At 54.1% G+C, this 27,039-nt stretch overlaps 7 protein-coding genes across 7 annotated transcripts; 3 read left to right on the top strand and 4 right to left on the bottom strand.

Annotated features, from left to right (window-relative positions):
- The first annotated feature begins 4 nt into the window (after positions 1–4).
- HER10_EVM0001810 (vacuolar assembly/sorting protein VPS8) lies at positions 5–5,268 on the top strand. The gene is made up of 2 exons (XM_035471545.1): positions 5–611; positions 666–5,268. Exons 1-2 carry the CDS (start codon positions 270–272, stop codon positions 5,193–5,195), a joined length of 4,872 nt encoding a protein of 1,623 aa, XP_035336925.1. The 5' UTR covers positions 5–269; the 3' UTR covers positions 5,196–5,268.
- Positions 5,269–7,850: 2,582 nt separating this feature from the next.
- Positions 7,851–9,912, top strand: HER10_EVM0012316 (rhamnogalacturonan lyase; the record flags this gene model as incomplete). Its single annotated transcript, XM_035481713.1, has 7 exons — positions 7,851–8,086; positions 8,222–8,411; positions 8,471–8,627; positions 8,691–8,727; positions 8,761–8,968; positions 9,029–9,345; positions 9,381–9,912. 7 exons carry the CDS (start codon positions 7,851–7,853, stop codon positions 9,910–9,912), a joined length of 1,677 nt encoding a protein of 558 aa, XP_035337786.1.
- Positions 9,913–11,022: 1,110 nt separating this feature from the next.
- Positions 11,023–12,754, bottom strand: HER10_EVM0007489 (uracil-DNA glycosylase). The gene is made up of 2 exons (XM_035477044.1): positions 12,097–12,754; positions 11,023–12,020 (listed from the first exon to the last, which is right to left on the bottom strand). Exons 1-2 carry the CDS (start codon positions 12,483–12,485, stop codon positions 11,294–11,296), a joined length of 1,116 nt encoding a protein of 371 aa, XP_035337370.1. The 5' UTR covers positions 12,486–12,754; the 3' UTR covers positions 11,023–11,293.
- Positions 12,755–13,234: 480 nt separating this feature from the next.
- Positions 13,235–14,990, bottom strand: HER10_EVM0000380 (uncharacterized protein). Its single transcript, XM_035470165.1, has 2 exons — positions 14,588–14,990; positions 13,235–14,526 (listed from the first exon to the last, which is right to left on the bottom strand). Exons 1-2 carry the CDS (start codon positions 14,826–14,828, stop codon positions 13,382–13,384), a joined length of 1,386 nt encoding a protein of 461 aa, XP_035336799.1. The 5' UTR covers positions 14,829–14,990; the 3' UTR covers positions 13,235–13,381.
- A 318-nt stretch (positions 14,991–15,308) lies between these two features.
- Positions 15,309–17,144, top strand: HER10_EVM0013269 (F-box domain-containing protein). The gene is made up of 2 exons (XM_035482633.1): positions 15,309–15,885; positions 15,952–17,144. The coding sequence occupies exons 1-2, from the start codon at positions 15,493–15,495 to the stop codon at positions 17,098–17,100; spliced, it is 1,542 nt and encodes a 513-aa protein (XP_035337858.1). The 5' UTR covers positions 15,309–15,492; the 3' UTR covers positions 17,101–17,144.
- A 91-nt stretch (positions 17,145–17,235) lies between these two features.
- Positions 17,236–18,430, bottom strand: HER10_EVM0011584 (uncharacterized protein; the record flags this gene model as incomplete). The annotated part of the gene is made up of 3 exons (XM_035481012.1): positions 17,236–17,630; positions 17,818–17,999; positions 18,114–18,430. The coding sequence occupies 3 exons, from the start codon at positions 18,428–18,430 to the stop codon at positions 17,236–17,238; spliced, it is 894 nt and encodes a 297-aa protein (XP_035337723.1).
- A 493-nt stretch (positions 18,431–18,923) lies between these two features.
- Positions 18,924–22,808, bottom strand: HER10_EVM0004693 (uncharacterized protein). The gene is made up of 2 exons (XM_035474327.1): positions 20,719–22,808; positions 18,924–20,667 (listed from the first exon to the last, which is right to left on the bottom strand). Exons 1-2 carry the CDS (start codon positions 21,730–21,732, stop codon positions 19,369–19,371), a joined length of 2,313 nt encoding a protein of 770 aa, XP_035337144.1. The 5' UTR covers positions 21,733–22,808; the 3' UTR covers positions 18,924–19,368.
- Positions 22,809–27,039: the final 4,231 nt, after the last annotated feature.

Genomic DNA, 27,039 nt, shown 5'->3' with positions numbered 1-27,039 from the left:
CCAAGCTGCGTAATGCGCCTCTTTCAGAAGACAACTAGACAACCATTGACCAACAGCTCACCTTCGTCTGATAGGAGTAGGCATAGTGGGATCGTATCCTCAGAGAACACAATTTCGTTCATAAGATTCTGCCATATCCAGTTCATAGCCTGATTGAGCCGGCTTCTTCTACGAATCCTCCCTTCCTCCAAGCACTTATCAAGCTTCCGAATCCAAAACGAACTCTCCAACCTGCGATCGCCAGCAATGCGCCTGATGAACCGCCATTGATGACCCCACCATCGAAGGAGAGAGATGATGGACCTGGAGACACAATGGCAGATCAAGACGACCGGTCCTCCGAGGACATACAAGCTTCCAGTGATGAAGAGACCGTAAAGGCCGAGAGGGAGGAAGACGGCATCGTCGGCCTTTTGGATGATGAAACCCAGACGTCCAGCAGCACACCACCGGCGACCGAGAGCGGCGCACTTCCGAATCGATACAGAGAGATTTTGCGCGAGCAAGCCGACAATGTATCTGACGAAGGCTCCGTGGATGCCGTTCCCAAGCGGGTTGGGAGCCCGATTGATTCCCTAATGTCGGTTCCTGATGATTCCCCTTCGGTTCAGGCAAGTACAGCTTCGCAGTATCCCAATGCGCTCTAGCTAACCTTGTGTGTTCAGGGCTCCGTGATCTCGTCTCCGAGCAGTAGCGTCCTCCCCTCTGTGGCCTCCCGACCCGGCCTCAGCAGTCCCACCCCCTCATTCCGACCCTTCGACCGTCGCTTCCAGTCCCGCATCTCATCCGCAAGCTTCATTCACAGCCCGCGATCCTCCTCCCCCGGCTTTCTCACCGGTCACAGCCGCTCCGCTTCCCTCAGTTCAAACCTGCTAGACCGCGACGATACCGACACCCCATCCCCACCTTGGGAAGTTGTACGATGGACGAGGTTGAAGAAACTCAACAGCCAGGCCTTCTCCGAGGCTGGCAAGCGCAACTTTGGCGCCCCTACATGCATTGCTGTCTCAGCTTCGATCGTGCTGGGGACTACGAAGGGTATAATATTAATGTTTGATTACAATCAGGTCTTGAAGACCATCATCGGCCCCGGAACAAAGGCGGTCGAGTCTGGCGCCATCACCGCCATCGCAGTTTCGGCAGACCATACCACGATTGCCGGAGGCCATGCGAACGGAAACATATTCACCTGGGAGGCGAACCGAGCATCCAGGCCGTTTCTTTCCATACCACACCTTGAACAGCCGCAACTGCAAAACCGGACTGTTGATGGACACCTACCAGGAGTCGCAGTGACCCATCTCGGCTTCCTCGGAACAAGGCACACTGCGCTCGTGTCGGCGGACGACCGCGGCATGGCTTTCTCACACCTGGCAACGAGAGGTACAGGATCCCTCGGCCGAACCGTGAAGACGACGAGGATACTAGGAAGGTATCCGAACGCTGCCCCTCCAGCCGGCAAACCTCTCAAGCCCAGCACGGTCCTGGCATTCAGTCCCTTGCCCCTTGGCAACACGGAGCGTGCAACAGACACTATGGGCCTCACTGCAATGCTTACGCCTTATCTACTGGTCATCGTGTCCACGACACCCGTCGCGCAAACCCAGCACAAGTCGGCAAGGCCGAAGGACGTTGCTCACCATAGCGCCATGACTGGCTGCCTGGCGTGGTTCCCTGCCGTGAAGCTTAAGGTTCCGGATCCTGTCACAGGAAGCGATATTTCCAAAGTCAAATTGGTGTACTGCTGGTCCAACGTCTTGACTGTCCTAGACGTTGACGAGATACCGGCCGAGAACAAGGATAAACCACCGACGCTCAAGTTTAAGGCACGGAGCAGATGGAAGTGCGAAGAAGCCATCGTTGCAGTGCAGTGGCTTAGTCGCTCGGTACTCACTGTCCTGACAATATCACAGCGCTTGATTGTGCTCGAAGACCGAACAATGCGGCAGACAGAAGGTTTCGACTTGATCAACAAGTTTATATATCATGCCGATCTCTTCTCGAAACAACTACACACCCTAGTGGAGCAGCTGGATGAGGACGATACGTCTATGCATGGTGTTGTAGCTGACGCATTTTACATGAGTTTGAAGACGTACAAGGGCAAAATTTTCTTGCTTGGATTCAACGATGTATCCATTGGGTCGCTATCAAACTGGGCTGATCGAATCATTGCTCTTATGGAGAACGGTGACTACGTCGGCGCGATACAGCTTGGCACATCGTACTACACTGGTGATGCAGACAAGCTCACAATTGGGTTGCCTGAAGACACCTCGCTGCGACACTCAATGGTCCGCGACAAGCTCATGGAAATTATGAAAGCGTCGCTCAAATATGCCTTCACCCAGCGGCAAAAGGACAAATCAGCAGCCGATGATAACCATGTGCGGGAGCTTTGCGAAACATGCTTCACTGCCTGTCACAATGTGGGCGACGTTGAATTCCTCTTCGAAGAGATGTACGAGTGGTACGAGGACGCCGGCGTGGAGGGCATCTTCTTCGAAACCATGGAACCCTATATTCTTGACAAGAACATTACCATCGTACCACCTGCTGTTGTCAAGGCTGTGGTGACATACTACGTAACCAAAGGATGGGAGAGTCGACTTGAGGAGATCATCGTTCACATGGACACTATGACGCTGGACCTGGACCAGATTACACTGCTGTGCAAGCAGCACAGCCTCTACGACGCGCTGATATATGTCTGGAACCAGGCATTGAACGATTACATCACACCGCTGATCGACCTACTAACGTTGCTGGTGCCTCTCATGAGCAATGGTGACTACATGTCTTCCGGAAACATGGAGGACGAGATATACGGCGTGAACGCGTTGAAGATGTTCCCCTACCTCTCCTACACATTGACTGGCAGAGTATATCCTACCGGCGAGATTATGGACGACGTCACTGCCTCGAAGGCTAAGGCTGAGATTTACTGGTTTCTATTCTCAGGAAACAGTGTCACATGGCCCAAAGGCAGCAATCGACGCTTCCTTACACGGCCAGATCAGCATACAGAACCGTCATTTCCTTATCTCAGACTGATACTGAAGTTTGATGCCCCGAGTTTCTTGAGTGCGGTGAACGAGGCCTTTGAGGATTCGTTTTTGAACGATTCGCCGGACAAGCAAGTTAACGGTGGCATCAGGGGCGACGTGCCGGAAGAGCAGATCTTTGGCCGTACAGTCGACCGTCAATACATCGTATCCATACTTCTGGAGATCATGAATCCGGCGGACTTCGCAGCCGAGGACACGATCTATCTCGATATGTTCATCGCTCGGAACCTGCCAAAGTTCCCTCAATACTTGCTCTTCCCGGGTTCTACTCTTACGAAGGTTCTAACCGGACTGTGCAACTACCCTGGATCAGATCTTGCCGAAGATGCACAGCTCAGCGCCGAGTACCTCCTATCGATTTATCAACCGCCCGATGCGAACACGCTCATACCGATGTTCAAGAAGGCCGGTTTCTACCGGATTTTGAAGAGGCAATACAAGGTTGATAAACAGTATGGCAAGCTTGTCCAGACTTATTTCGAAGACCCCGCTGACCGGGACGCCGTCTTTGAATGTATCGGGGATTGTCTACGGCCACAGAGTGGCCTGAACCGCCGCCAGGTTCAAGAAGTCCTTGACGCAATCAGGAACAACGCCAGGGCGCTTATCGAGACCAATCCTGTCGAAGCGGCGAAATTTCTATCAGGGCAGCCTGCAGACATCCACCAGCATGTTCTGGATTCTGCCGAGGATTCGTTGGGGCTGCAATTCTTCTACCTCCGAACGTTGCTCGAGCCAGAAAAGCGCGACGGGGAATCCCCAGCAAACCCAGACCGAGCTCTGATTGAACGCTATGTGCAACTTATGTGCAGATTTGACCCAGCTCATGTGTCTGACTACATTGGCTTGGTTCAGTCTGTTAACCTCCGCCTTAATGCCCTGCTTCCAACTATGGAAGAGACTGGTGTCATCGACGCTGCCGTTGTGCTCATGGCTCGAGAGGGGCAGATCAAGGATGCTATGGACAGACTTGTCAAGCACCTTGGTACGCTCGAGTCTGCCCTGCAAGGTGTCCTGACAGGAGCTCAAAACAACGATAAAGCTGGAAACTTGCAGTCAGGGGCTGAAGAAATCTTGCGGGCACTGCAGAAGTATGTACATGTGGGCATCTGGCTTTGTCAAGGTCAGACCAAGTCTTCGAGAAAGGCGAATGGCGTTCAAAAGAAGACAAAGTCGTCAACTTCAGAGGTCTTGTCACCTGATGAAGAGCTTTGGCTCAACCTGATCGACGCAGCTGTGCAGACAACCCGGCAGGTATCGTCCACCATTGAGACTACAGGAACCACTGAGAATGGCACTCTTTCTGATGACACTCACGATGGATTTGACGATCTTGATAAGGATAAGCTTTTGGCTCTTTTGCGATCCCTCGTCCAACACACCTTTACGGCTCTCCTGACAACAACTTCTAGCCCAGCAGGAAGTCAAGGTGGGGGGAGACTTCTTACAAATGCCGGGAGCAATTTGTCATTCCTCCGCATCCTACGAGCTTTCCTCACTCGAGCCGCGGCCTCGTCACCAAACCTCGCAGATTTGCGCTCTGTCCTGGCATCGATCTTCTCAGCCTATGCCTACGAAGAATCAATACTTCGGCTTTCCAACCGACTTCTTGAGCGAAGCCTGTTTGTAAATGTCAAGCAAGCTGTAGACCTTCGTCAACGAGGCTGGCGACCTAGGGGCTCGACTTGCGAAGCTTGTGGTCGCCGGATCTGGGGCCCTGGTGTTTCGGGAAATGTCTTTGAGGCTTGGGAGGAGAAGCAAGCGCGGGAAGAAGAGTGGAAAGCAGAAAAGAAGGCCTTAGTTGTTGCTGGAGACAAGGGGAAGACTGGAAGCGGCAGCGACGTATCGCAGGCCGTATCAGACTCTAAAGGGAAGGGGAAGGCCGCGCCTGTGGCATCAGACTCCCATGTAGAGGCGGACGAGGCAGCGCCAGAAGAAGGCGCTGAGGGACAGAGCGAAGTTGTAGCGACACCGAGAGAGCAGCCGCTGGGACCGTTAGTCGTGCTGGCTTGCAGGCATATTTATCACCAGAGCTGCCTGGACGCGTACCAGTCCCGGCCAGAGGTTGAGGGGAAAACGCGGGCGGAGACTCATGCGAGGGAGTACAGGTGTCCGATTGATGGATAGACTTGGGGTGTATCTTCTGTGCACTAGGCATGTACAAATTTCATGAATGAATGAGACTTTTGATGGGCGAGCGATACCAGGGCCTGGGTAATACCACCAACGTGTGGTCATTGTAGACCTGACAGGACGGCAGGTGTGTGGTTTCGAGACGCTGACGAGCTTTGCACTGTACATCGTGACGACAAGGCAGTGCCGAGACTGGTTCCAAGGTATGAGCGCTTCAAGGCCCTTCATCGCTTATTACATCTCCCGACAGCAGCGCACCCTCGACTATGTGTCAATGTAGGCTCCCAGGAGGAGATTCCTGTCTTCATAACAATATAAGTCAGGTCGTCGTTGGTAATGGTCTTTCGTGCACAGGCCAAGCCGACTGCGGTACTCCGTATTCCGGAAGATATTGTTGGCGGAGGTGCGGGGCCGGTGGGATCCGTACTAAAGGCAGAGGGCGGGCTTCCGGGACTGATCGGGGCGGAAAGAGGGGCGCCGGCGCTTGAGCTAATGTCCGGACCCTTAGCTATCCCGTCATCTCGTTTTCGGTTAAGGCACAGAACGCTCCCGTTGTGAGTCTCCTACCTAGTTAGAGAAAATTGCAGTCCACGACTTTGTCTTAAATGCAGGTATCTAACACACTTAGATAGGTTTGTTCCGCGCTCGCGGAGCGGGCGCTCCAGAGCGTCTTTTGAGGACCGGGGGGGAGGGGGGGCGGTTGCTTTTGAAACACAGGCCTTGCCTATCCCAGCAGGTTGTGCATCATGGTAATTATGAAGGGTTGTCTATCGATTGGTAAGGGCAAGACTGGTATGGCGCAATTGGTTTTTCTGTGCAAGTACATCTTCTTGAGAACTGTGCATAAGTTCGTCTTATCATTACCTTAGGTATGCTGGCGTCAGTCTCTCGAAAATTGAAAGGGACCAGTTTGCATTGAGTACGTAGCCACAGACACACCAGAACTAAAGCCGTCTATTATAGTTTGTCAAGGGCACGTTAATAGTGAGTGATCTGTTATACCGAGTTTAAAGACTGGGTAAAACCGATCTAGCGAAACCCCATTTAATAGCCATGGAGGTTTTGTGGGCAGCATACAAGAATTGCCGCAATAACCTGCCCATCTCTTGGTTCTCCTTTCGGGACTTGGAAGCAGGATAGCGGAGCGGGCACCATTTACCATGTCACCATGTGTTCCTCGTGAGTCGTTGGAGGCCCACCGAGATCCTTGCGCCGATCCGGACTTTCCTCTTACAGTATCGTACACGGAACCCTTCTCGTTTTCGGTGCTCTCTTGAAGGTATTTTCTGACTTTGCATTTCTCTGGCGGGCAGCTCCGGCTCCCTCAAGCAGTGTCGACTGCTTATTGATCAGACGGGTACGATGTTTGGTAATCAGGTCGTCCTTTCCTTGCCTTTAGTAGGGGATAGGAGCTGATGGGTTGTGTCAGCACTTCAGCAAGAGGTTGAATGCGGTATTGCGAAGCAAGCGTGTATAGCATCCCTGTCAATCAGGCTGCTGACTGCCAATGCGATCAACGGCGTATGCCGCGAGAGGGCGCCTGTCAGCGAGGGTAGAAAGCCGGCAGCTCCAAGTCAAGCCTTTGGGATCGGCATGTGAATGCAACATGCAGCCCGATGCAGTCAATGGCATGTTCCAGCTCCCATGTATGTTGTGCCCATGAGCCAACGACTGTCGTAAGGCGGTGCAAAAAGGCGCGAAGCCAAAGAAGATTGCGGTGCGGGTTATAGAAAAGGCCATGCCAATAAAGCAATATCGCGGATGTCACCTTGAGCGCGTGGACAAGGGTTCTGAGAGGACCGACTATTCCGATGGCGGGGGGTTTCCTCAGCGGTGCTTTTACGCGCATTTCCACCAGTGGCAGTGGCACCAGCCCGTGGGCCATGTGAACCGCTGCCCAGTGGAATCCCCCGGCCAATATTGTTCCACGATTCAACCCCTTCGAACGAACTACCAAATTATCAGCCCGGTGATGCAAAAGGGGCAGACAAGCAAGAAGCATGGCGCACGTGGGAGGGGACTTACGTGGACGGTGGGCAGAAAAGAAGAACCTTTTTTCTCTTTCCCAAGTTCCCAACCGGAGGATTCCTGTCCGGCCGGGGGGTTCAATGCCCGGATATAAGGAGTGGGACCCAAGGATCACGGACGAAGCGCCCGGTAGGGCCATGAGCGCCGAGGGGCCCATGGTCCTGGATGGACGGCATGGGGGGAGGGACCAGCTTGAGCACGCACCCTCCTCCGCTTACATCGCAACCCCCAATCTATTCCCACCATAGAGGTTCCTTCAAGTAATTAAGCTTGCTGCTTGAGAGGGGGGGTTTAGGTTTGTCAAGGACTGGAGGGCAGTTCCGCATCACGTCTTGTCGGCCAGGACGGGAACGTCTAAGTTCCTTTTGGGCTGGTTTACCGTGTGGGCTTCAGTTCTTGGGAGCGGAGCGGAAAGAAAGGAGAAGGATGGCAGGCAGGGCGGGCTCGAGGTTTGCCAATATAATGTGATGGGTTCCCAGATTTCCCGCCCTCTCAGGGAAGAGGAAAGGAAGCTACGCATCTGCCGTCCTCTCCGTTTCCCTCTGTCACTCCTTTTTTTTGCTGCCAAGACTCGCACTGCTGCTGCGAGTTTTCCGTAACTCGGGGTGATCAACAGCAACCATGTTGTTCCTTTCACTCCTGTGCTCGCTGTTCTTCCTGCCAGCGGTCGTCTTGGCGGCCTTTGGCTGGACGGACAATGGCTCCGAGTATGTCATTGACAGCGGCTCTGACCTCGTCATCAAGGTGACCAAGTGCTGCGGTGATATCTCGTCGCTCAACTACAAGGGCGTCGAGTATAATGGCTGGGGCGGCAAGAACACCCACGTCGAATCAGGTAGGTTTACGAATGCCGCCTTGTCCTAGAGGAATTAACAGGACTAACATGAGGAAAGGACTCGGTACTAGCACGGTCAGCATCACGAGCTACAGCAACGTCATTAAGGTCTCGGTCGTCCACGGCGTACGTCTTTCCTCCTCATACCCCTTTCGAGCCCTTCCCACTATAACCTCGAAGCATCGTATCCTGACAAACATCTACAGACTCTCAAGCACTGGATCTTTGTCCGGTACGGAAACAACAATGTCTACCTCTTTACGAACAAGGCAGACGACTCGGTCTCTGCTATGCGCTACATCGTCCGCATCCCGGGTGGAATCTTCTCCCACGACTCTACGGAGAGTGTATGTGCTCTCCAACCGATCGTTGTTCCATGATAGCCAGCTGACAAACTACGAAAAAGGACTTCTATGATGCCAGCAGCACCATCATCGAGGCCCAGGACATCAACGTCAATAGCGCCGGCTTGACCAAGAGCAAGCACTACCAAGGCTCCAACTACGGCCGGTACGTTACAAGAACACCCTTCTTCGCAAAAAACTTGACTAACAACCAGCAGAGTTATGGACTGTATGCGTCTTTCCCCTATTCGACTTCTATGGAATAATACTGACCTCAAGTAGTCGACTACGTCGGCCGCAAGAAGACCGGCGTCGGTCTGTTCATGATCAGAAGCAACCACGAAAAGGCGAGCGGCGGTCCCTTCTTCCGCTCTCTCGTCCGTCGCGCCGACCCGACTGGCGAGGACTTGTACGACATCTACTACTACAATATGGGCCACACGGACCCCATGCGCACCGGTCTCCAAGGCCCCTCCGTCCTGGCTTTCACCGCCGGCGAGGACCCCAACAGCAACCTCTTCGCCCGCAAGGCCGACTGGTCCTGGTTCGATGACCTCGGCGTAAGCAGCAACTCCCCTATCCAACAACCGCGTAGCATACCCAATCTAACTCAAATCTAGCTCGATGGCTGGGTGCCTGCCTCTGGTCGCGGCTACGCTTCCGGTGTCGGCCTCTCCAACATGAAGTCCGGCAAGACATACGTCGTCGGGCTGTCCAACTCCGCCGCCCAGTACTGGGGCACCGCCGGCTCCGGTGGCGCCTGGTCCATCACCAAGATCATCCCCGGCACCTACACTCTGACCGTCTACAAGGACGAGCTCGAGGTCGCCACCTCCTCCGTCACCATCAAGGCTGGCGCCGGCACTGCCGTCAACACCATCACCTGTGTTGATCCTCAGGATGATGCTGTCATTTGGCGCATCGGCGAGTGGGGTCAGTTTGATCTCCTATACAATCTTTGAGGACATGAAGAACACAAAAACTGACTTTTGGCATAGATGGAACCCCCAAGGGCTTTTTGAACTTTGAGGACACCCCCATGAAGCCCACTTACATGCACCCCTCCGACACCCGCATCTCCACCTGGAACGCCGGCAACTTCATCGTCGGCACCCACAGCGCCAACCGGTTCCCCGGTTACATGTGGAAGGAGGTCAACAGCGGCTACCTCATCTACTTCAAGCTCACCACCGCCCAGCTCGCCGCCGGCCACACTGTCCGCATCGGCATCACGGAGGGCTACATCGGCGGCCGCCCGGCCATCAACGTTAACTCGTGGGCCTCGGCCCTCCCCGCGGCCACCAACCAGGCCAGCACCCGCTCGCTGACCGTCGGCACGTATCGCGGCAACAACGTCAAGCTCACCTTCGCCGTGCCGCAGTCCGCATGGATCCAGAGCACGAGCGAGTGGCAGATCCTCACCATCAACATCATCAGCGGAAGCTCCGGCGAGAAGTACCTCAGCCCTGGTGTCAGTTTCGACGCTGTCGAGCTTCTGGCTTAAGGGGGTTGGACGGCCAATCTTTGGAAATCGAACTCTGACGGCTGGGAAAGACCATCGAAGGCTTGACGACGCTTGGGGCTTTGGGCTATCACAGAGTTCGGTGCTTTGCTGCCACTCCTGGTCTCTGAACCATTTTTTCTTGAACATATCTTTTTGCAATTCACTGTACATATAAATATCGTATATAAGCTACATCAGAGAGGGCCGTTGAGCCTGGATTCGAACCAATTTCGAGTGTTCCAGTGACTTCTTTCAGTAATGAAGAACCCACCATTAACTGTCAATTGCGCCAAAACAGGGCCATGCTGCAGCATATACTCTCATGTCGTAGTGCTTCACTACAGTTGGGTTGATTTTCGTTCAAGACATAGTCGAATTGGACTGTGTACTTTGTGAAGAAGGAACGTGCTGGTATCTGATCGGATTATCGACTGTTCCACAATTGAACGTACAGTCAAGAGTGCGTAATTTGCACCTCCTGCATTGCTAGCATGCTCTCATGTCGCCTTATTGTCTTTGGACGTTTCCATGTTTCCTTGGCTGTTTTCTTGCGTGTTTTTATGCTTTCAAGAATGCTTATCTGCTTTACTGCATGTTTTCCTGCTTAGAGGCATGTTTTCTTCCCATGAGCTATGTTTCCGTACGAGAACACGTTTTTGAAATGTGTTCCAATGCTTTGTTGGCTGTTTCCTTAGGTGTTTCGATGTTTTTTCGATATATTTTTATGTTTTGTTATATGTTCTCATGTTTCTTTACTATGTTTTGCGTACTTCGAGGCATGTTTCCTCGCTATGCTCTCACGTTTCTATACAAAAACACATGTTCTCTCGGCGTGTTCTCATGTTTTTATACCAAAACACATTTTCTTTACTATTTTCTAGAGTATAAAAATGCTGTGCAAGGTGTTTTGATGGTTTCTGGCATATTTTTGTGCTTTGCTCTGTTGTAAGCTCGTCGGTAGCATGAGAGCCTCCTAGATTTCAATTTATTCAACGGATGTCTTTCAAAGGCACCGTTCATGTTCTCACGCATCTGGGAGAAAGCATATTTGCGCTTCAGAAAGGCTCCGGTGATTTCCATCGTCTGCATTAAGATCTGTTGCAGTAATAAGTCCCGAGTAGCTAATTCCATCATCTGACCCAGCATGTTCGCATCTAAAGCGTGGGTCCCTCATGTACCTGTATCAGGCTGTATCATCTAGTGCCCTGGTGTACAAAGTGTCGTCAAATCGTTCAAACCCTTTTCCTAGAAGATAGGCTCGAAAGGCAAGCGGCGTTTTGCTCGTTTTCATTCCAAACCGTGATTTTACCAAACGCCCGCCTTGCCCGTTACGTAGCCCGTCATCCCCGTGCCGTTTCTTTTTCATCGTAACCTCTTCACATTACTCCTCTTCTTCGGTATCATCCTTGGGCGAATCCTTGGCCTTCTCATTCTCCTTCTCAGCCTCAGCCGCAGCCGCAGCCATAGCCATCTCAGCCTCTTCATCTTCGTCAACGTCGATCGACTTGGTGACCTTGGTCTCCGCCGGGGCAACAGCCTTGGCCTCGACCGTCTTCGTCGTCCCGCTCAGGTCCCAATCAATCTCGGCGCCAGCGCCGTACCGGGTAACGAGCCACTCGTTTGCCTTTTTGAAGTGCCCGCAGTCGAAAAAACCCCTCGACGCGCTGAGCGGGCTCGGGTGCACGCTCTTAAGGACGAGGTGCTTCTTGGCGTCGACCTTGACGACACGCTTGCCCGCGGGCGTGCCCCACGCCATGAAGACAACGCCGCGCGAACGCTTGGCGGCGACGAGGTCGATGACCTTTTGCGTGAAGCGCTCCCAGCCGCGGTTGGCGTGGGAGTTCGCCTCGTGGGCCCGCACCGTCAGGCACGTGTTGAGGAGGAGGACGCCGCGGTCGGCCCAGGGGGTCAGGAGGCCGCCCTTGTTGGGGGGCGGGGAGAAGGAAGGATAGTCCTTCTTCAGGGCGATGTACATGTTCTTGAGAGAGGGGGGCGCCGGGGTGGGCGGGCGGACGGAGAAGGCGAGACCGTGGGCCTGGTTTACGTTGTGGTAGGGGTCTTGGCCGAGGATGACGACCTTGACTGTGTTGAAAGGGGTGTGACGGGACCTGGTAAAAGCTTACGGTTAGAAAAGGATGACCTTTGCCAAGGATTCACAATGCGGGAATCAGAGTTGGGACATACCAAGAGTACACATCCTCCTTTGGGGGGAACCACTTCTTCCCGGCATCCGACTCCCTGTTGAGGAAGCGCTTGAGGTCCAGAAACTCCTTGCTGGTGACCTCGTCCTTGAGAAGGGCGAGCCAGCTCTCGTGCAGCGAGCTGATTTCGAGCTGCAGCAGCTCCTTCTGCTCGGCCGTCAGTCCGGCAACCCACTTGGCCTTGTCAAACTTGACCGCAGGCGCCTCAGGAGCGGCCGCAGCACCGGCGGCACCTGCTGCGGTGGAACCAGCCCCCTTGTTGCCGGCCGCCGGCTTCGGGGCCCCAAAGAAGGACATGATGCTCCCATCTTGCTTGGGCTTCTTACTGTCGGAGGCGGACAGCGTGCCGGCCTTGCGCTTGAGTGTGGACATGTTGGCGTGTGGAGAGGGAAGGCTGTACGAGAGGGAGACGATGACGTTGGCAGGCCGTTGACCTGGCCGCGGACGTAGGACGGCGTAGGTTGCTAACCTGGAGATGCGTAGAGGACTAATTGTGATGGAGAGTCGGACCTGACAAGAACTTTCAGTTCGTCATAAAGCTGATCCAGAATTCAGATTTGGCTCGGTCTTATTCACGTTAAAGAGGTGTAATACAATGGGCTAAGAAGGAGGTTTGGAGTGGGGGAAGAAGAGAGACGGAGTATGGAGTGTAGTCAAGAATGAGATTTCCCTTAGCCCTCCATTGGCCTTAAAGCTCGAACACCCGGTTTGCGGAACGTCGCGTGGTGACGCGCTACGAATTGGAAAAAGTCATTAACGCGAGTTGATTGACCCGCTGTTCTGGCGCGTCCTGGAGGCTTTTAGTGGCTGGTAGGGGGCGGGGAGCTGCCTGGGAGCTGCCGCCCTGCAGCGGCCCTAGCTGCTTAGCGGTCCCAATTGCCCCTGAGAGCTCCCGTCGGCTATTTGGGACGAAGTGGTGACTTCATCAAGATCTCCGGCTTACCCTGGGTACCTTACCTTACCTTATCTCACCTCAAAGTTAATACAAGTCCATTATTGGACAATGCGTCCTTTCACCACAAGGCTGGGATCAGCCATGACTGAAGTATGTCATGAAAGTAAAACCACTTTGTGGACGAGGTATCATTACACTTAACTAGAATTACACGATTTTTGGTTTTCCCCGATGTCTAAACCAACCGCGACGTATGCCGCTCGGCATGCAAACTCCAGGCCCGGGTTCTTTTCCTTCCCGTCGTCAATAGATAGCAGCCCGCTGAACGCCCAATAATGCTGGAAATGGAATGAGTAGTGATGATGCTCCAATATTAGTCCGCGTCCCTCCTAGACTTCTCGTTCACGCCCCTGAATACCCGCTTTCCGACTTCGTAACTGCTGATCATGATGGCGCACGCCGGAGCCACCTTGAGCGTTCTGGGAATCCATCCTTTCCACAGACCGCCGATGCCCTCCGTCGTGAAGATGTGCCAAAGCAGGCGTACCATGGAGCCCTGTTCGGCCGCAGCGGCCTTGGCCGCGTTGGCTTCGCCCGCTTGACGGGGCGCTTCGCGATACACTTGCGTCCTTGTCTTGCCCACGTCGAACGGCATCGTCACTATCGATGCGAATCCGCCCGAGACGGCGCCGGCAATGAAGCTGTCCGTCATGGTTTCCGTGTGGTTTTCGTGGCTCTGGGACCTGCGTCGCGACTGAGTTCGCGATCCTCTAGTATCCAAAGTCCGGCCGCGGCGGGTCTCTCGGAAATCCGTCAATCTACCCCGGATCGTCTCGTATCCCCACCAGTACAGGCCTGAGAAGGGCACATCCCTCCACAATGTCAAGGTCAGGCCCCTCCATAGAGAAGTATATCCGCTGCTGTGGACCATATCCTTGATGTCGCGGAACGTGTTTGCGAGATGGCCGGTCGTAGAGTTGCCGGTCGACGCTTGCATTCTTGTACGGAAGAGCTCGATCGGGCTGACGGCAGCTGCAGCCAGAACGCGAGCTGCGGAACCGGCGACCAACGGAGCGGTATCGTCATTGAGCCTCTGCGCGATTGGGTTCTTTTTATTGTATCTCATCCAGTCGTAGCCAGTAAAGTAGATGATGTTGCCCGGGATCGTCATTAGCAATGTGGGAGATAAACCCCTCCATAGGCTGGTGAATCCTTCATTTCGCGCAATCTTCTTCAGACCGTCCATTGTAGAGCTGATTGTCTTGCGCTCAACCTCCTCGACAGAGCATGCAGCAGCAGCAGAAGCTCCCGCGCCTTCTGCCGCTCTCGGCATCGCGAGACATAGTTCAGAGTTGTTGTTCATGAAGAATACCTCCCGGCAGCATGCTGTGACTCCGAGGTTCGATGTGTTGAAAGTCTTGAGGGTGTCGGTGGTCATAGCCAGCCGTGAAAAGTCTACCGTCGGCGGGGTGACATTTTGCGACTGCCATCGGATTCGGACAACGTCAAGGGGCGTCACTGCAGATGCGTGTCAGCATGTGGGAAGCTCATATCCCGTTTTGCGCTTTAGCTAGCTTACCGAGCAGCGATGTCAAAAGACTACCCGACATGGCCGAGATCATCTTTTGCGGCGCCGTAATATCATCGTCGCTTCCTCCGTTGCCGTTGGTCGGGGGCTGAGCTATTCGCGCCATCGGGAAAGAGTCATCGGGATCAAATCTGTCGTGGTCCTGGCCTCGGGTGGCCTGGTGGATGGTAGTCATTGCGGACCAGCTTGCATCGTCGGGGAAGTCGGAGCTTGGGAGAGATGCTGCGGCCATCCGTTCGGCAGAAATGTGGTGCAGTAAGAAGCTGGCCAAAGTGGAAAATGGCGAGCGGTTCGACGGATGAGGGGGTGAGGAAAAGGATACAAGCTTTCACGAAGTGGGAAAAAGAGGCAGGGTGAGAATTAATTAGCCTTACCCCGTTCACTAGACCGGGAGAGTCGCCTCGTCATGACTGCGAAATCGGGTGCGCGCTCCGACTCTGGTCCCTTCCATTTCTTCCCCCAAAAATTTGCCGGAGATAATGAAATGGGTGGCGCCGGGGCACCTTGCTGGCCGAGCCGAGCCCAAACCGTTTAAGGTGATGTCACGGACCGATCCTCTGACCCAATTGGCTGGAACTCTGGTGGATACATCGGTGCGCCACAAAATGTCACCGATAAGCACCAGGCACGGTGGACCTCATGTGGCACCTCACACGCCGTCTGACTCCAGTTCGGCGTGCTTTCCGTGCCTGCTTACAGCATCATTGTCGATGATGAGTGGTCGACTTTAACTACATCTCATGTCGCAGCTTCGGTTCTAAGAAATATACGAAATTTCAAACCCGCCAAACAACGCCATCACCCACCTCGACTTTTAAATAAATAATCAATGTCACTGTCATAGCACTTCCCCAGCTTCACCGGCTCATAACGTTTGAGCATCATAGCTATCAGTCATGGCAGACCAACCCCCACAGCTCGATTCTGAGCTGGAGTCTTTCCGGCAACAATGGCAGACTGAGCTGAAGCACAAAAAGGTAGTACCAGAAGCCCGGGCGCCTCATTCGAAAAGGGAGGCATCTTCGTCATCCAAGCAATCGGTACCTGCAGAGATTCCCAAAAGCGTAGTCACCAAGAGGTCTCAAATAGACGAGGATGAGGAATACGCACAATCTCTCGTTTTCGATGAACCAGCACCGCCCGCGTCCGGTCCGACACTGGATGGCCAGTCTGATCCCAATAAGGCCAGAGAACTGGTATCCGCCCTGGATCACTTTGAAGAAGCTGTCGAAAAGGAGGCGATCGGCAGCTTAGGGGACAGTCTCAAGTTGTACCGGAAAGCATTCAGGGTGAGCAACCAAGGCTTTGCCATTCTGCACTCTTCCACTGGCATCATGCTGAAGCTTTCGCTGTAGATGGATAATAGAGTCGACCTGGCATACCGGAAGAAGCACTTCCCCGCCGGTGCCGCGAAAGCGCCGCAGCCCTCAGCATCAGGTCCTGCGACCGCCGCCACAAGCGCAGCAAACAAGCCCGTTGAGACGCAGACAATGAGCGAATTGATTGCCGGCTTCTCAGGTCTCGCCGTATCAGCAGCGCCCCCGCCGGTAGAAGGCGACCCGGCGCCGCCCTGCCCCATTGCCGTCATGCCCGAGGAGATCCTCGTCCACATCTTCAAAGACGTGGCCGTCCTCGACGTCGGCGACTTTGTGCGGCTGTCCCTCATATGCAAACGCTTCGCCTACGTCGTCGCCACGGAGCAGCAGATCTGGCGCCGCGTCGCCCTCGGCCCGGAATTCGGCTTCGCGGGCATGCACTACCACTGGCAACGCGGCGTCTCCTGGGAACCGCTGGAGGAAGAGGAAGACAACAGCGGCGACCTCGACTACGTGACCATGGAGGAGCTCGCGCGGCGCCGCAAGGAAGAGGGCGAGACCACAACCCTCACCCTCCTACCAGAACTCTACGATTCGTCCTGGCGGAGAATGTTCCGGCACAGGCCGCGGATCCGCTTCAACGGGTGCTACATCAGCACCGTGAACTACATCCGACCGGGCCAGGCCAACGCCAACCAAATCACCTGGAACAGCCCCGTCCACATCGTGACCTACTACCGCTACCTCCGCTTCTTCCGCGACGGCACCGCCATCAGCCTGCTCACCACCGACGAACCCGCCCACGTCGTGCACTACATGACAAAGGACCTGCTTGAGCTCCATCGGCGCAGTAGCGGCGGCGGCACGGCGCACCTGCCGTCCGTCGTCATGCAGCACGGCCTCCGCGGGCGGTGGCGGCTGTCCTCGGCGCTCGATCATCCAGACAGGCCGCTCGGGGAGGTCGAGGGCGACGTGGCCGTCGAGACGGAGGGAGTCGGGGCGAAGTACACGTACAGGATGTATCTAGAGATGCGCAACGCCGGCAAGGGCGGCGCGCGAAACACCAAGCTCGTGTGGAAGGGCTTCTACAGCTACAACAAGCTGACGGACGACCTGGGCGAGTTTGCGTTGAAGAACGATAAGCCCTTCTTCTTCAGTAGAGTAAAGAGCTACGGCGTCGGGGAGTGACCACTTTTGCATTGTCCCGGGGCTTGAATAGACAAGAGGAATAGAAACCTACAGGTGGAATCTTGGTCTACCCCTCACAGACTTTTTTTTGTGAACTCCGAAATCTCTTGACAGAACAGACTACTAGTGATATCTTCAAAAATCCGTACTCCTGGCAACATCCTCCCAAGCCCTCAACCCCTCCAAAACACCCACACACTTATCCCGAATCCTCTCCCACCCATCGCTCCCCAACGCGACCCTCAACGGCACCTCTCTACCACCACCGTCCCCTTCCTTCACCATTCCGTCGCCGCGCACCAGCTCCGCGATCCTCGCAACAGCCTTCTCAGGGTCCCCCGGCTCCGTCCCCGGAAGCGCCTCGGCGCCCGCCCTGATCGCGGCGTTGAACTCTGCAAACTCGGGGATACGGGCGGGCACATTGGAGATGTTGTCAAAGACTTTTGTGCGGAAGAAGCCCGGCTCGATGATGATGACTTTTATATTCGGAGCGAGGATGGATAGTTCCTTGGAGAGTGTCTCGACGGCGCCTTTGGGAGGGTTCAAAGTTGCAGGGTTAGCTTTTTCTCTTCCTCTCTTTCTTTCTTGTTCAGGGTTGGGGGGTTGGATGAGAGGACACCATAGACGACACCAAGCTCCAGAAAAACAAGACTGATGTTTAGGGTGTACAAGGTGTAAGTGATGGAGTTGGCTAAAGAAAACACAAAACACACAAACCTTCGAGCGCGAATTTACTCGCACTATACGCCCCGGCACCAACTTCAACGTGCCACGCCGCCTGCGAACTGACATACACCAGCGTCCCCGTCCCCCTCTCCCTCATCATCGGCAGAAACGCACGCGTAACATTCAGCGGACCGTGGAAGTTTGTTCTAAAGCTCGCTTCCATCTCCTCTTGTCTTTCCTCGTTTCGTCCATGTCAGTGGATACTCCGGAGGGGGTGGAAAAGGAGGGGGCACGGAAAAGAGGACAAAAGGAGGACATGGAAAAGAGAGGCCCCAGAGAGAACTCACGTCAATTCCTCGACAAGCCCAGAGACGATATACCCAGCATTATTCACAACAACATCAACCCCGCCCTCAAAGTACCCCCACGCCTCAGCCGCCTTGGTCCGTATTTCCGCCTCAGACGCCGCTCCGACATCGAGCTCCATGATCCGAAACCGCGCCGCTGTCGTCGAGTCTCGCAGATGCGCAAGCCTGGCCTCCGCCCCGCCACGCCCCGTGGCGATAACATTATCTCCTTCCGCCATCAGCTTCCGCACGAGGGCCTCGCCGAAACCGCTCGTGCAGCCCGTGATGAGCCACGTCTTGGACGCTGGCGATGTCATGGCGGGCGGGAGGTCTACCGAACCCTTCCTCTTCTCCGTTGCTTGTAGAGGTATAAAGCGGGGAGGAGGGTGATGAATATTGAGGAAAGGTGAAATAGTAATTCAAGAGACACATAAAAAATCAGAGTTGGCATACCCTTAAGTCTGACAGGACCTTGCGGTGGCTTCTTATACTACTTGATACAATTTATGAAGCGGATACCGACTGGTCTTGGCTGTACAGAAAACCGGCGTACAGAGTTAACGAAAACGAGCAGTCTAGGATCTGCGGATTGATCGGAGCTCTCTACACGGCAAACCGACCTAGAAAGCACTTGGCCAATCGTACAAGAATATTAGCCTTACAGCGTAGGGCGTACATAAGGGCGTAGACCGGAGCAAACGTAGGCATGACATATGTTCACTACATTGCGGGGTGATGCTTTCATTTAGAGTTGGGTTGAGGTTTGGCCCGCTATTTCGTCTTGGATCCTCGTAGAATCGTATATTACTGCCCTCCATCGGGCGTATATGTATAAGACTGACTTGTAAATGCACCGAAAAAACGGTAAGTCGCTACATTAATGACTAAAACGCCTCGACGCCTGGCAGGGCACTAATGCTAATTTTCTTCCTTCGCAAGCTTGCGAGTATCTGTTTCAAATAACATGAAATAACGAGTAGATGGTTATGTGCTCGCGGAAACCCCGTAAGCCAAAATGTACATCGCGAAGCATGTTCAACGGTTTTTGTTGAGTGGCATGATTACAATGATGTAATATCAAGAAATGATCGCCCGAGGGGTATCAATATCGCACTTCTTCTGTCCAATACCGGGCGCAAGTCGCAAAATGGCGAATTCGAAGAGTGGTCCATACTCGGCATGATTCCCAGTCTTACAGACGACGAGCCACATGTGGGGGTTACGGCCCATGACAACCTGCTATGACACGGCCGACTTATTGTTGTCGATAGACGCTGCCTCCTTGGCGATAGACGCTGTCTGCCGTCCGTGGCGGCGCCACTCTCTTGCCGTCTAAAAACTTGGGGCTTCTGCCGTCGTAATACATATTGGGCGTTTGCTGCTGCCTCCGTGCTTCGTATGCTCGTTGTTCCTCTTCGTCAAGCGAGAATGCCTTCTTCAGCCAGCCAAAAGCGCTGCGTTTCTTCTTCAGTCGCTTTTCTCCGCTCGCTGTCATCTGCGAGTCGTATGTCATGGTCGTGACGTTGCTCAACATGCTTGCGCCTCCCAGACGGGATGGTGCGTTCCTCTGATGAGTGGGATAGTACCCAGACTGGTGACCATAAGGAGATCTGGGCTGCGCACCAGCAGTGAGCGGCCTTTGCTGTAGTGGAGAGTGTGGACTCGCTTGCACCGGGCGGTAATATTGGTGTTCCGACCTCGGAGACGGTAGCACAGGCGGCTGCTGTACAGGTGGAGAGAGCTCGTTCGCTGCATGGTATCGCTGCCGCTGGTCATAGTCAGAACCGTAGGCGGAATCCGGGGCCTGACGCTCCCGAGGAGACTCTCGCGCAGTGTGATGAAGGTCTGATGATGGGGGCGGAATTTGGATTGACTCTGGAGGGGTCGTCTTCAAAGAAACTCTCTGGCGAAGCGATGTCTTCTTCGTTGGGAGAGGCGCCTCGCGCTGGGGCTGGTATTTGCTTGATGGTTCGGTCGGGGCGGGTGAAGGCATGCGTTCCTCTGGTGGCTGTGGGGTGTAGGTCCTTGGTTGGAGTATGTATAGCGGTCCGTCGTCCAGTGTCACCTCCACCTCCTCCTCAGCGCTGACGGGCTCAGTTATTGGCCCGTCGGGAGTCTCCAGAGTGAGCTTCGGCGCGATAGAATGCGAGCTCTGGTTGGTGCGAGTAGTATGGCTTGTGCGAGCCGTCTCGTGGGAGTGGTTGGTGTTGTGAGAGTGTGTGGTTTTATGAGATTTAGTGGTCGTTTGTGAATGAATCGTGTTGTGAGAGTGAGAGGTGTGGAAAGACTGCATGGTGTTGTTTGAGTGCGATGTTCTATGGGTTTTGACCGATCGCTGATCAGGGGAAGCTACTGGCGATGGTATCTGCATTGGGATGTCAAAGTAGGCCAAATTGGAACTTGACCTCTCCCCAGTAGAGACAGAGCCGCTCACACTATTCGCGCGCAGCGTAGAGCGCCTCGGGTCTCTGGGAGGTGAAGCTGGTGGTGAATTCGACGGGGCATCGTCGACTCGGGCGCCTTGCAGCGGTAGGCTGAACGGCGGAATGCTGGCCTGCAGAGCGGTTAGTTCTGGACAGACCACAGAGCGGTTGGTCCGACTTACCCAAGTTCTTCGACTCACTTCGCCGGCTTTCTTGCTCATTTCAGCCACCATCTTCCCCAGCTTGACGACCAAGGTATTCAACTCCTTGCCTTGAGCTTGTAACTCTACAAATGCGTTGTACCAGCCCTCAGTATTGCCCTTCATTGCGGCATAGATGTCAACCACGTCTGGACGATCTTGACGCCAACTGCCTGCATTCTGGTGAGCCAGATAAACAGCAAACTCCTTTGTTGCGGCGAGGCCATGCTGCACATCTTTGTCGTACTGTTCAAGCTGGATGTTAGTGCGAGCTACGATATGCTCAATCTTTTCGTTGCCCTGGACGATCTCGAGGCGGAAATTGCGGTCCTCTAGCAGTTTCTCAAATACTTCGAGGTTCTCCATGGGCAAGCGAAGGTAGTCGATTCTCTCCTTCAAATCGTTGGTCGCCTGCTCAAAGTCCTCCATGACCACCTCGAGAAACTCGTCCACCTCGTCGATGTGACCCTGCAGGATACTGACGACCTGGGCGGCGCTGTTGGCCATGCCGTGAAGTAGCAAGTAAACGCCAAATGATATCTGCGCCATGAGCTTCTGGAGCTCGTGCTGCTGCTGGCCGGGGCGAAATCGCCAGAGCATATCGGGTAGGTCATCTTCGCGTTCCTGGCTAATGAGCTCCTCGCGACGAATCTTTGCATCAGCAGTTTTGAGTTTCGGTTTCTGGGTAGGATTGCCATCGGCGACTTCGAGAAATGACTCGGCGAAAGCGGCCTGCATTGAGGGGATGGGATGGCGAGGGACCTTGGGGCTGCCCAGTGTCGGTGACTCGTTATTTGTTCGGCGTGTGCTGCGGTCTGGGATCTGGGGCACGGTAGCCGTGGTCGGTGTTCGCTGAGCATCCTCATCATCACTCTCATAAATGGGAGAAGGCAGGTCGTCTGACGGGGGGAAGAGAACAATTGGCAGGTCCAAGCTCAAGTCGAGGTTGTTGTTGGCCCCGAAGGACATGCGTGGGAAGCCCGTTGATGTAGCCATGGCGTACAGAAGAAGCTGTGTCTGGCGAGGCTATAGACGAGCGGCAGAGACCATTGGCGTGCGACAACTGCCACAGCCGCTCGACAGTACGGGTCTGGTGGTTCGGTCGGAGTCGTGCGATGCGGGAGGTCGAATAGCAGAGTCGGAGATATAACGTGCGACGTTGTGCGACACGGGCGCGGTGTGGGAGACCACAACTGTCACTGCTGGTCTCACAAGTGTTGGTGGTGGTGGTGGTGCTTGTTGTACGAAGTGTTGGGTGTGCGAATGGCTGGCTCTGGTTGGATGAGATTGGCAAAGAGTCGAGATGTTGCAACAAACAGCCGCGTCTAATGGGAGAAAAAGGACGTGTTCAGCAGTCGCAGATTGGCATGACAGGCAGGACAGCCCCTGGAAGGTGAGAGAGGGGGGTTAAGAGAGACAGGAGCGAGCAAGAATAGATCCGGGGTTGTCGCAATGGTGAAAAAGGGCGAGCGGGTGAGCAAGGAGGGATGTCGGAGGCAAGGTAAGGCCAGACAGGGTAAGGTATAGATTATAGTGTGAAGTGGGATAATATTAGGATTATGAGTAAAAGGGTTAGGCTCTGGACAACGAGAAGCGAAAAAGAAGAACCGGGAAGGCCAAGCGATGACGGCGGGATCGGGACCGGGAAGAAGGCTCAAGAGTCAAGGCTTTCGTCGTACGCTCAGTCGTGTATTCGTACAAGAATGGCGAGAGGGGCAGAGGATAGCATTCCAGGGCGGAGATGGATGAGGCGAGGGTTGAGTTTGAAGTCTGAAGAGGAGGGACTGGACGGTTGAGGCGGGCCAAAGTGTACGGAGTAAGGTAAGTAGGTAGGTAGTGAGTGGTACAGACAGATGGAGAGTTTGATCTCAATTCTACCTCGTGGCCTTGGAAAAGAGTGACAAGATGAAGCGAGAAGTTGAGAGGAGGGAAAAGGGCAAAGAAGCTCTGTTGGTAGCAAGGTACGTAAGGCGCCTCTTGCTGGGATGGTAAAGAAAGCCCGGAAATGCAGTTCGCGAGTGAGAGAGTGTGGTGTGTAGTGTGGGTGTGTGAGTGAGAGGGAGTGACTTGCGCGGCGATGGACCACGAGATGGGATGGTGTGGGATGGGATGGGATGAGATGGGGGTGCCCTGGGCCTGAACCTGGACCTGGACCCGGACCTGGACAGACGTACATCCATCCACCCACCCTCCACTAAATTGAATTGATTGAACGAAGGTGGAGGGATGAGTGGCTCGAATGCCGGCGACTACGCTAACGCAAGGAAAGGCAAGACCAAGCAGGCGGGCAAGGTGGGTGGTGGTCGCCCTGCTCCTTTTTTTTCTACCACCACTTTACATACACACAGTAGATACTTCTTACTTCGTACTTGAGGTACATCTGCTGCTACTTTGTGATCCATTGCCATAAGTGAGTGAGTGGTGCAAGCAAGGTAAGGTACGCCGCGCGCAGCGTGAGGTGCAGATTCAAAATGGTGCCAGTGCCTTTTTTTTTGGGTATCTAGGTAGGGGAAGGGTTGAGCCCGAGGTATATCATCTTAGGTAAGGCAAGTATCTCCAAGCACCTTAGCTTCTTGCCTGTGCCTCTCTAGTCGAAGTGGTATTCCAGATACATGTTCCGAGAGGATGTCTCTGAGGTATCAGTACCACACAGTAAGGTACTGGAAAATACTTCGGAATCCCGACCGTAAGGCTATGTACCTCACCCAGAAACAAAATGCAGCTTGGGGCGAGTGCGAGTGCGTGTGCCTACCGTAGTACATACATATGTGTTGTTTCTGGCAGGGCTCCAGGATCGATTGAGAAAAGAAAGCAGAAGCTGCTGCTGTTGGTTGAACAGCACTGACACATTGACCTTGACATCCAGTGACAGTCACTTGACATTGACAAGGACGTGGAATCGGGCAGGCTCAACTGATGACACATTGACCTTGACATCCAGTGACAGTCACTTGACATTGACAAGGACGTGGAATCGGGCAGGCTCAACTGACACCTGCGACCGCCGCTGCCATGGGACCATTACGGAGTAGGTACCTGAAGCTTCCAGAGAAGATACTTCGATCCAAGTATGTTCTTTGTCCCAAAGTAAAGTACTCGTACGTGTATATCCGTACACACTCTCTGTCTCCCTTTACCTCTCTCATTCGAGCCTCGTGCCTACAAGCGGCGGTGCTTCTTCGCCCTTGCAGTTATGACACTCGCCTTTGGTTCTTATGGAATGCCACTTTTGCTTCCTTCTCCTTTGATGAAATCTCTTCCATTACCTACCTACCTGAGGCACTCCCCGAAAAGGTCTTGGAGTACCTAGCTGGATGCCCTCGTTCGATTGTTCATCGCCTCTCCCGAGATTCATTGTATCACTTGGTCATTCCAGGCAATTAATTGAACCGCTCTATTGCTTTGCTGCCCCCCTCCTCCCCTCCGCAGCCATCACATTTGCTCCAGGTTATTAAGAGAGAAAAAAGAAGGAAAAAAAAGGGACGCCTCAGGTTGGCCCCAGCAGAAGGAAGAAAGGAAGGACCCAGCACCACCCGCCCGTCCCTCCTTCCTCCCCCTTGTGAGTTGAATCGTTTCCCATGGACCCCTGCCGCCCTTGCTCTTTTCTGCCTTAGCGCTGCTTCTTTCCTCGAACCCCTGAGCAAAACGGGGAAGAACATGGCGAGCTGCAAAAGGGAAAGGGCCCAGAACCACCCGAGGCTCCTCCCAAGACAGGGACTCACTTGCAGGGTCCCCTACGGAGTATGTACGAACCCGTGGACTACCAAGTACTCCGTACCTTACCTTACCTTCTTACCTTACTTACCTTACGGATCACACATCAGCCCCAACCTCGCCATGCAAGATTTCACCATTCTCACCACCTCACCATCTCAAATGCACCATGTTCTGTACAAAGTACTCACCAAGACCTCGCCCTACAGTAAACACAGGCCCAGAATCAGCACCACTCTCTCCCCTCAGAGCTCGCTGCTTGAATTCGAAATCGTCTTTGCGCTGCCCGCTCGGGCTCAGGGGACAGAACAGCCCCCAATCACCCCGGACCCTGTCTTCAACCTACGCAGTACCTAGCCTTTCTCTCTCCACCCCTCAATCCTCCAATACTTCCAACTGCCACCCCTCTCTTCCGGCGAAAAGCGGTCTCCGGCTCTCGACCTCTGGCCCTCCAAACTCCAGTTTAAGTACGGATACTCTGTACAGATACTTTGTACGGATGGTGATGCGCATCTACATGATGCTAAAAACCTTAGGTGTGGCCCTCGATGATGAAAAGGGAAGCGCAGTCTGTTTGCTCTTCTTCTTGTGCAGAGAGTAGATCCATCTTGCTTGGCACCACTGGACTTACTGACTGGGTCGCCAGACTACGGGAGCTGTGACTGACTCCGTCGCTTAGACATTATTCGATGGTGTCCACCTACGCGTTGATTGTGTTAATAGGTGCCCTCCTACCGAGCAGATGTCTTCACCCACTTCCCTTTCCGCCCCCTACCTTGACGTGTGGTCTAGGACCGGGACGCACTCGACACACTGATGCTAATGCTGCAGCCGATGCCGATAGCATGCCCGTCGAAAGCATCTTCTGCTTGCTTCTGCAGCATCAGAGTCAAATCATCCCCTCCAGACTGCTGACAAGAAGGGCCGTCCCAGCATTCAACCCACCGAAAGAAACAAATCAGCCGCCATCCACCGACGCAGTCATTGCGGCTAGTATATGCACGCCAAGGCAAACGGGCAGATGTTTCGTCAGCCACCAAACACGGCAGAAAGTAGCAGCCAAACTTCTGCTGTCTGCGGCCTGCGGCCTGCGCTGACTGGCACCTCGCACTACCTAGTACCTACAGTACACGATGCTTTTCCAAACTATCAATCAAATCCAACTCACACCTTTCTGCCGACAGCCAACGGGAGACAAGGTGCCTTGTCCTAGGGCTACGAGACTATTTCCACGATGCAGGACCGAGTCTCGATTGGGATCCAACCCCCTGCTCTTGACAGCCAGCCTGGGACGTCGTCTTACCACCAGTATTGTTCCACCGCTGACACAGCTTCCTTTCATGGCCGAATACGGATGCTTTGGGGAAGTTGGTCGTCGTCACCCGTGATCCAGCCCATTCCAGAAGTCATCCTCCGGCCCGCCAATCAATAACTCGCATTCACACGATGGAATTGATTCATAGGAGAGGGGTATCCGTACACTTTGGAGGCACAGCCTGCGAAGGCCGCCCTCCCACTCTGCCCAAGTGCCGTTACATGTTCCATTTGACGCGCCATTGAGGGCCCACATTCAGTGGTTATGGCACTTCGTACTGCAACCTTGCCATCCAAAGGTGCCTCTTGGGTCTTTTGTCAACGACGACAGGGCCTGAAGAAGTCCTGGCGATGCGATTATTTGCTTCGCCTGTTTTTGGCCCAGCCCAGGCCAAACCCGCCGGGCAAATACCAAACACAACTCGACAAGTACAGTCTACTGTGGTATAGATGCCATGAGCCCCGGTTCACGTCGGCATGAGGTGTGCCGTTGTCTGGAGGTTGTGATTGACCATATTCGCGGCGTAAAGGACAAAAATCACTTAATTCGCATCTCATGATATATCACATGTCGACATCCGATAAGCATTCCAAATTCGGTGTCTAGCTATGTCCGTCAATGGGGGCACGATTCGCAGAACGGGGTGTGCAATGCCGCTGTCCCAAATGCTTATGGTGCACTATGCTCTCACACTTTTTATTCCTCTAACGCCTGTCGCGGGCATCAGCTCCTAGTGGGTCTTCGATCGCACGGCCTACGATGTTTGAAGCGGCGGAAGCTAGACCTGAGTCTCAAACCGCCGACCGTGTCGACAATTGACACCCACCATCTCGTGGCCGTTGCTCGACACGAGTTTGTATCAACAGCTCGCCTCTCCGGCCTCATTTCCATCTGTGGACATAGGCTCACTGAGCCGATCGATCGGCCTCGTCTCCCGGCCATGGAGCCCGCTTACAGCCCTTGACTCTTCCCGGTAACATCTTTATCGATCGAACGAATATTTGACCTGATTTGCAGCGTTCATTTGGGGTCCTTGACTAGAATTTCCCCAGTTGTTGACCGCCGTTCAAGATTAGTTGCGACACCCTTGACATGCCTGGAACAGGGGAAGGCGAGAAGAGAAGAGGGCCAAGAAAAGACGAGATGAACCGAGGAGCCTCGTCGGGTTCGGTCCAAAAGCCCCTGACGCTGACTATAGAGCTAGTCTGTGCGAGCAACCACCACGCTTCTGATGGAGTGACGACGGAGCTTGCTGAGCAGTTCATGGGGGCTTT

This window comes from Colletotrichum scovillei (genome assembly GCF_011075155.1).
Source record: "Colletotrichum scovillei strain TJNH1 chromosome Unknown Contig00002, whole genome shotgun sequence".
Taxonomy (NCBI): domain Eukaryota; kingdom Fungi; phylum Ascomycota; class Sordariomycetes; order Glomerellales; family Glomerellaceae; genus Colletotrichum; species Colletotrichum scovillei.
The sequence above is the reverse complement of the archived record's forward strand: the minus strand, read 5'-3'. Positions and strand labels throughout refer to the sequence as shown.

Coding starts and splice junctions, on each gene's coding strand:
- HER10_EVM0001810 (XM_035471545.1), top strand. CDS start 270: ATGACCCCACCATCGAAGGAGAGAGATGATGGACCTGGAGACACAATG. Junction 612..665: donor ATGATTCCCCTTCGGTTCAG/GCAAGTACAGCT, acceptor TTGTGTGTTCAG/GGCTCCGTGATCTCGTCTCC.
- HER10_EVM0007489 (XM_035477044.1), bottom strand. CDS start 12,485: ATGTCCACACTCAAGCGCAAGGCCGGCACGCTGTCCGCCTCCGACAGT. Junction 12,021..12,096: donor AAGGAGGATGTGTACTCTTG/GTATGTCCCAAC, acceptor AGCTTTTACCAG/GTCCCGTCACACCCCTTTCA.
- HER10_EVM0000380 (XM_035470165.1), bottom strand. CDS start 14,828: ATGGCCGCAGCATCTCTCCCAAGCTCCGACTTCCCCGACGATGCAAGC. Junction 14,527..14,587: donor TCTTTTGACATCGCTGCTCG/GTAAGCTAGCTA, acceptor ACGCATCTGCAG/TGACGCCCCTTGACGTTGTC.
- HER10_EVM0013269 (XM_035482633.1), top strand. CDS start 15,493: ATGGCAGACCAACCCCCACAGCTCGATTCTGAGCTGGAGTCTTTCCGG. Junction 15,886..15,951: donor TGTACCGGAAAGCATTCAGG/GTGAGCAACCAA, acceptor CTTTCGCTGTAG/ATGGATAATAGAGTCGACCT.
- HER10_EVM0004693 (XM_035474327.1), bottom strand. CDS start 21,732: ATGGCTACATCAACGGGCTTCCCACGCATGTCCTTCGGGGCCAACAAC. Junction 20,668..20,718: donor AAGTGAGTCGAAGAACTTGG/GTAAGTCGGACC, acceptor ACCGCTCTGCAG/GCCAGCATTCCGCCGTTCAG.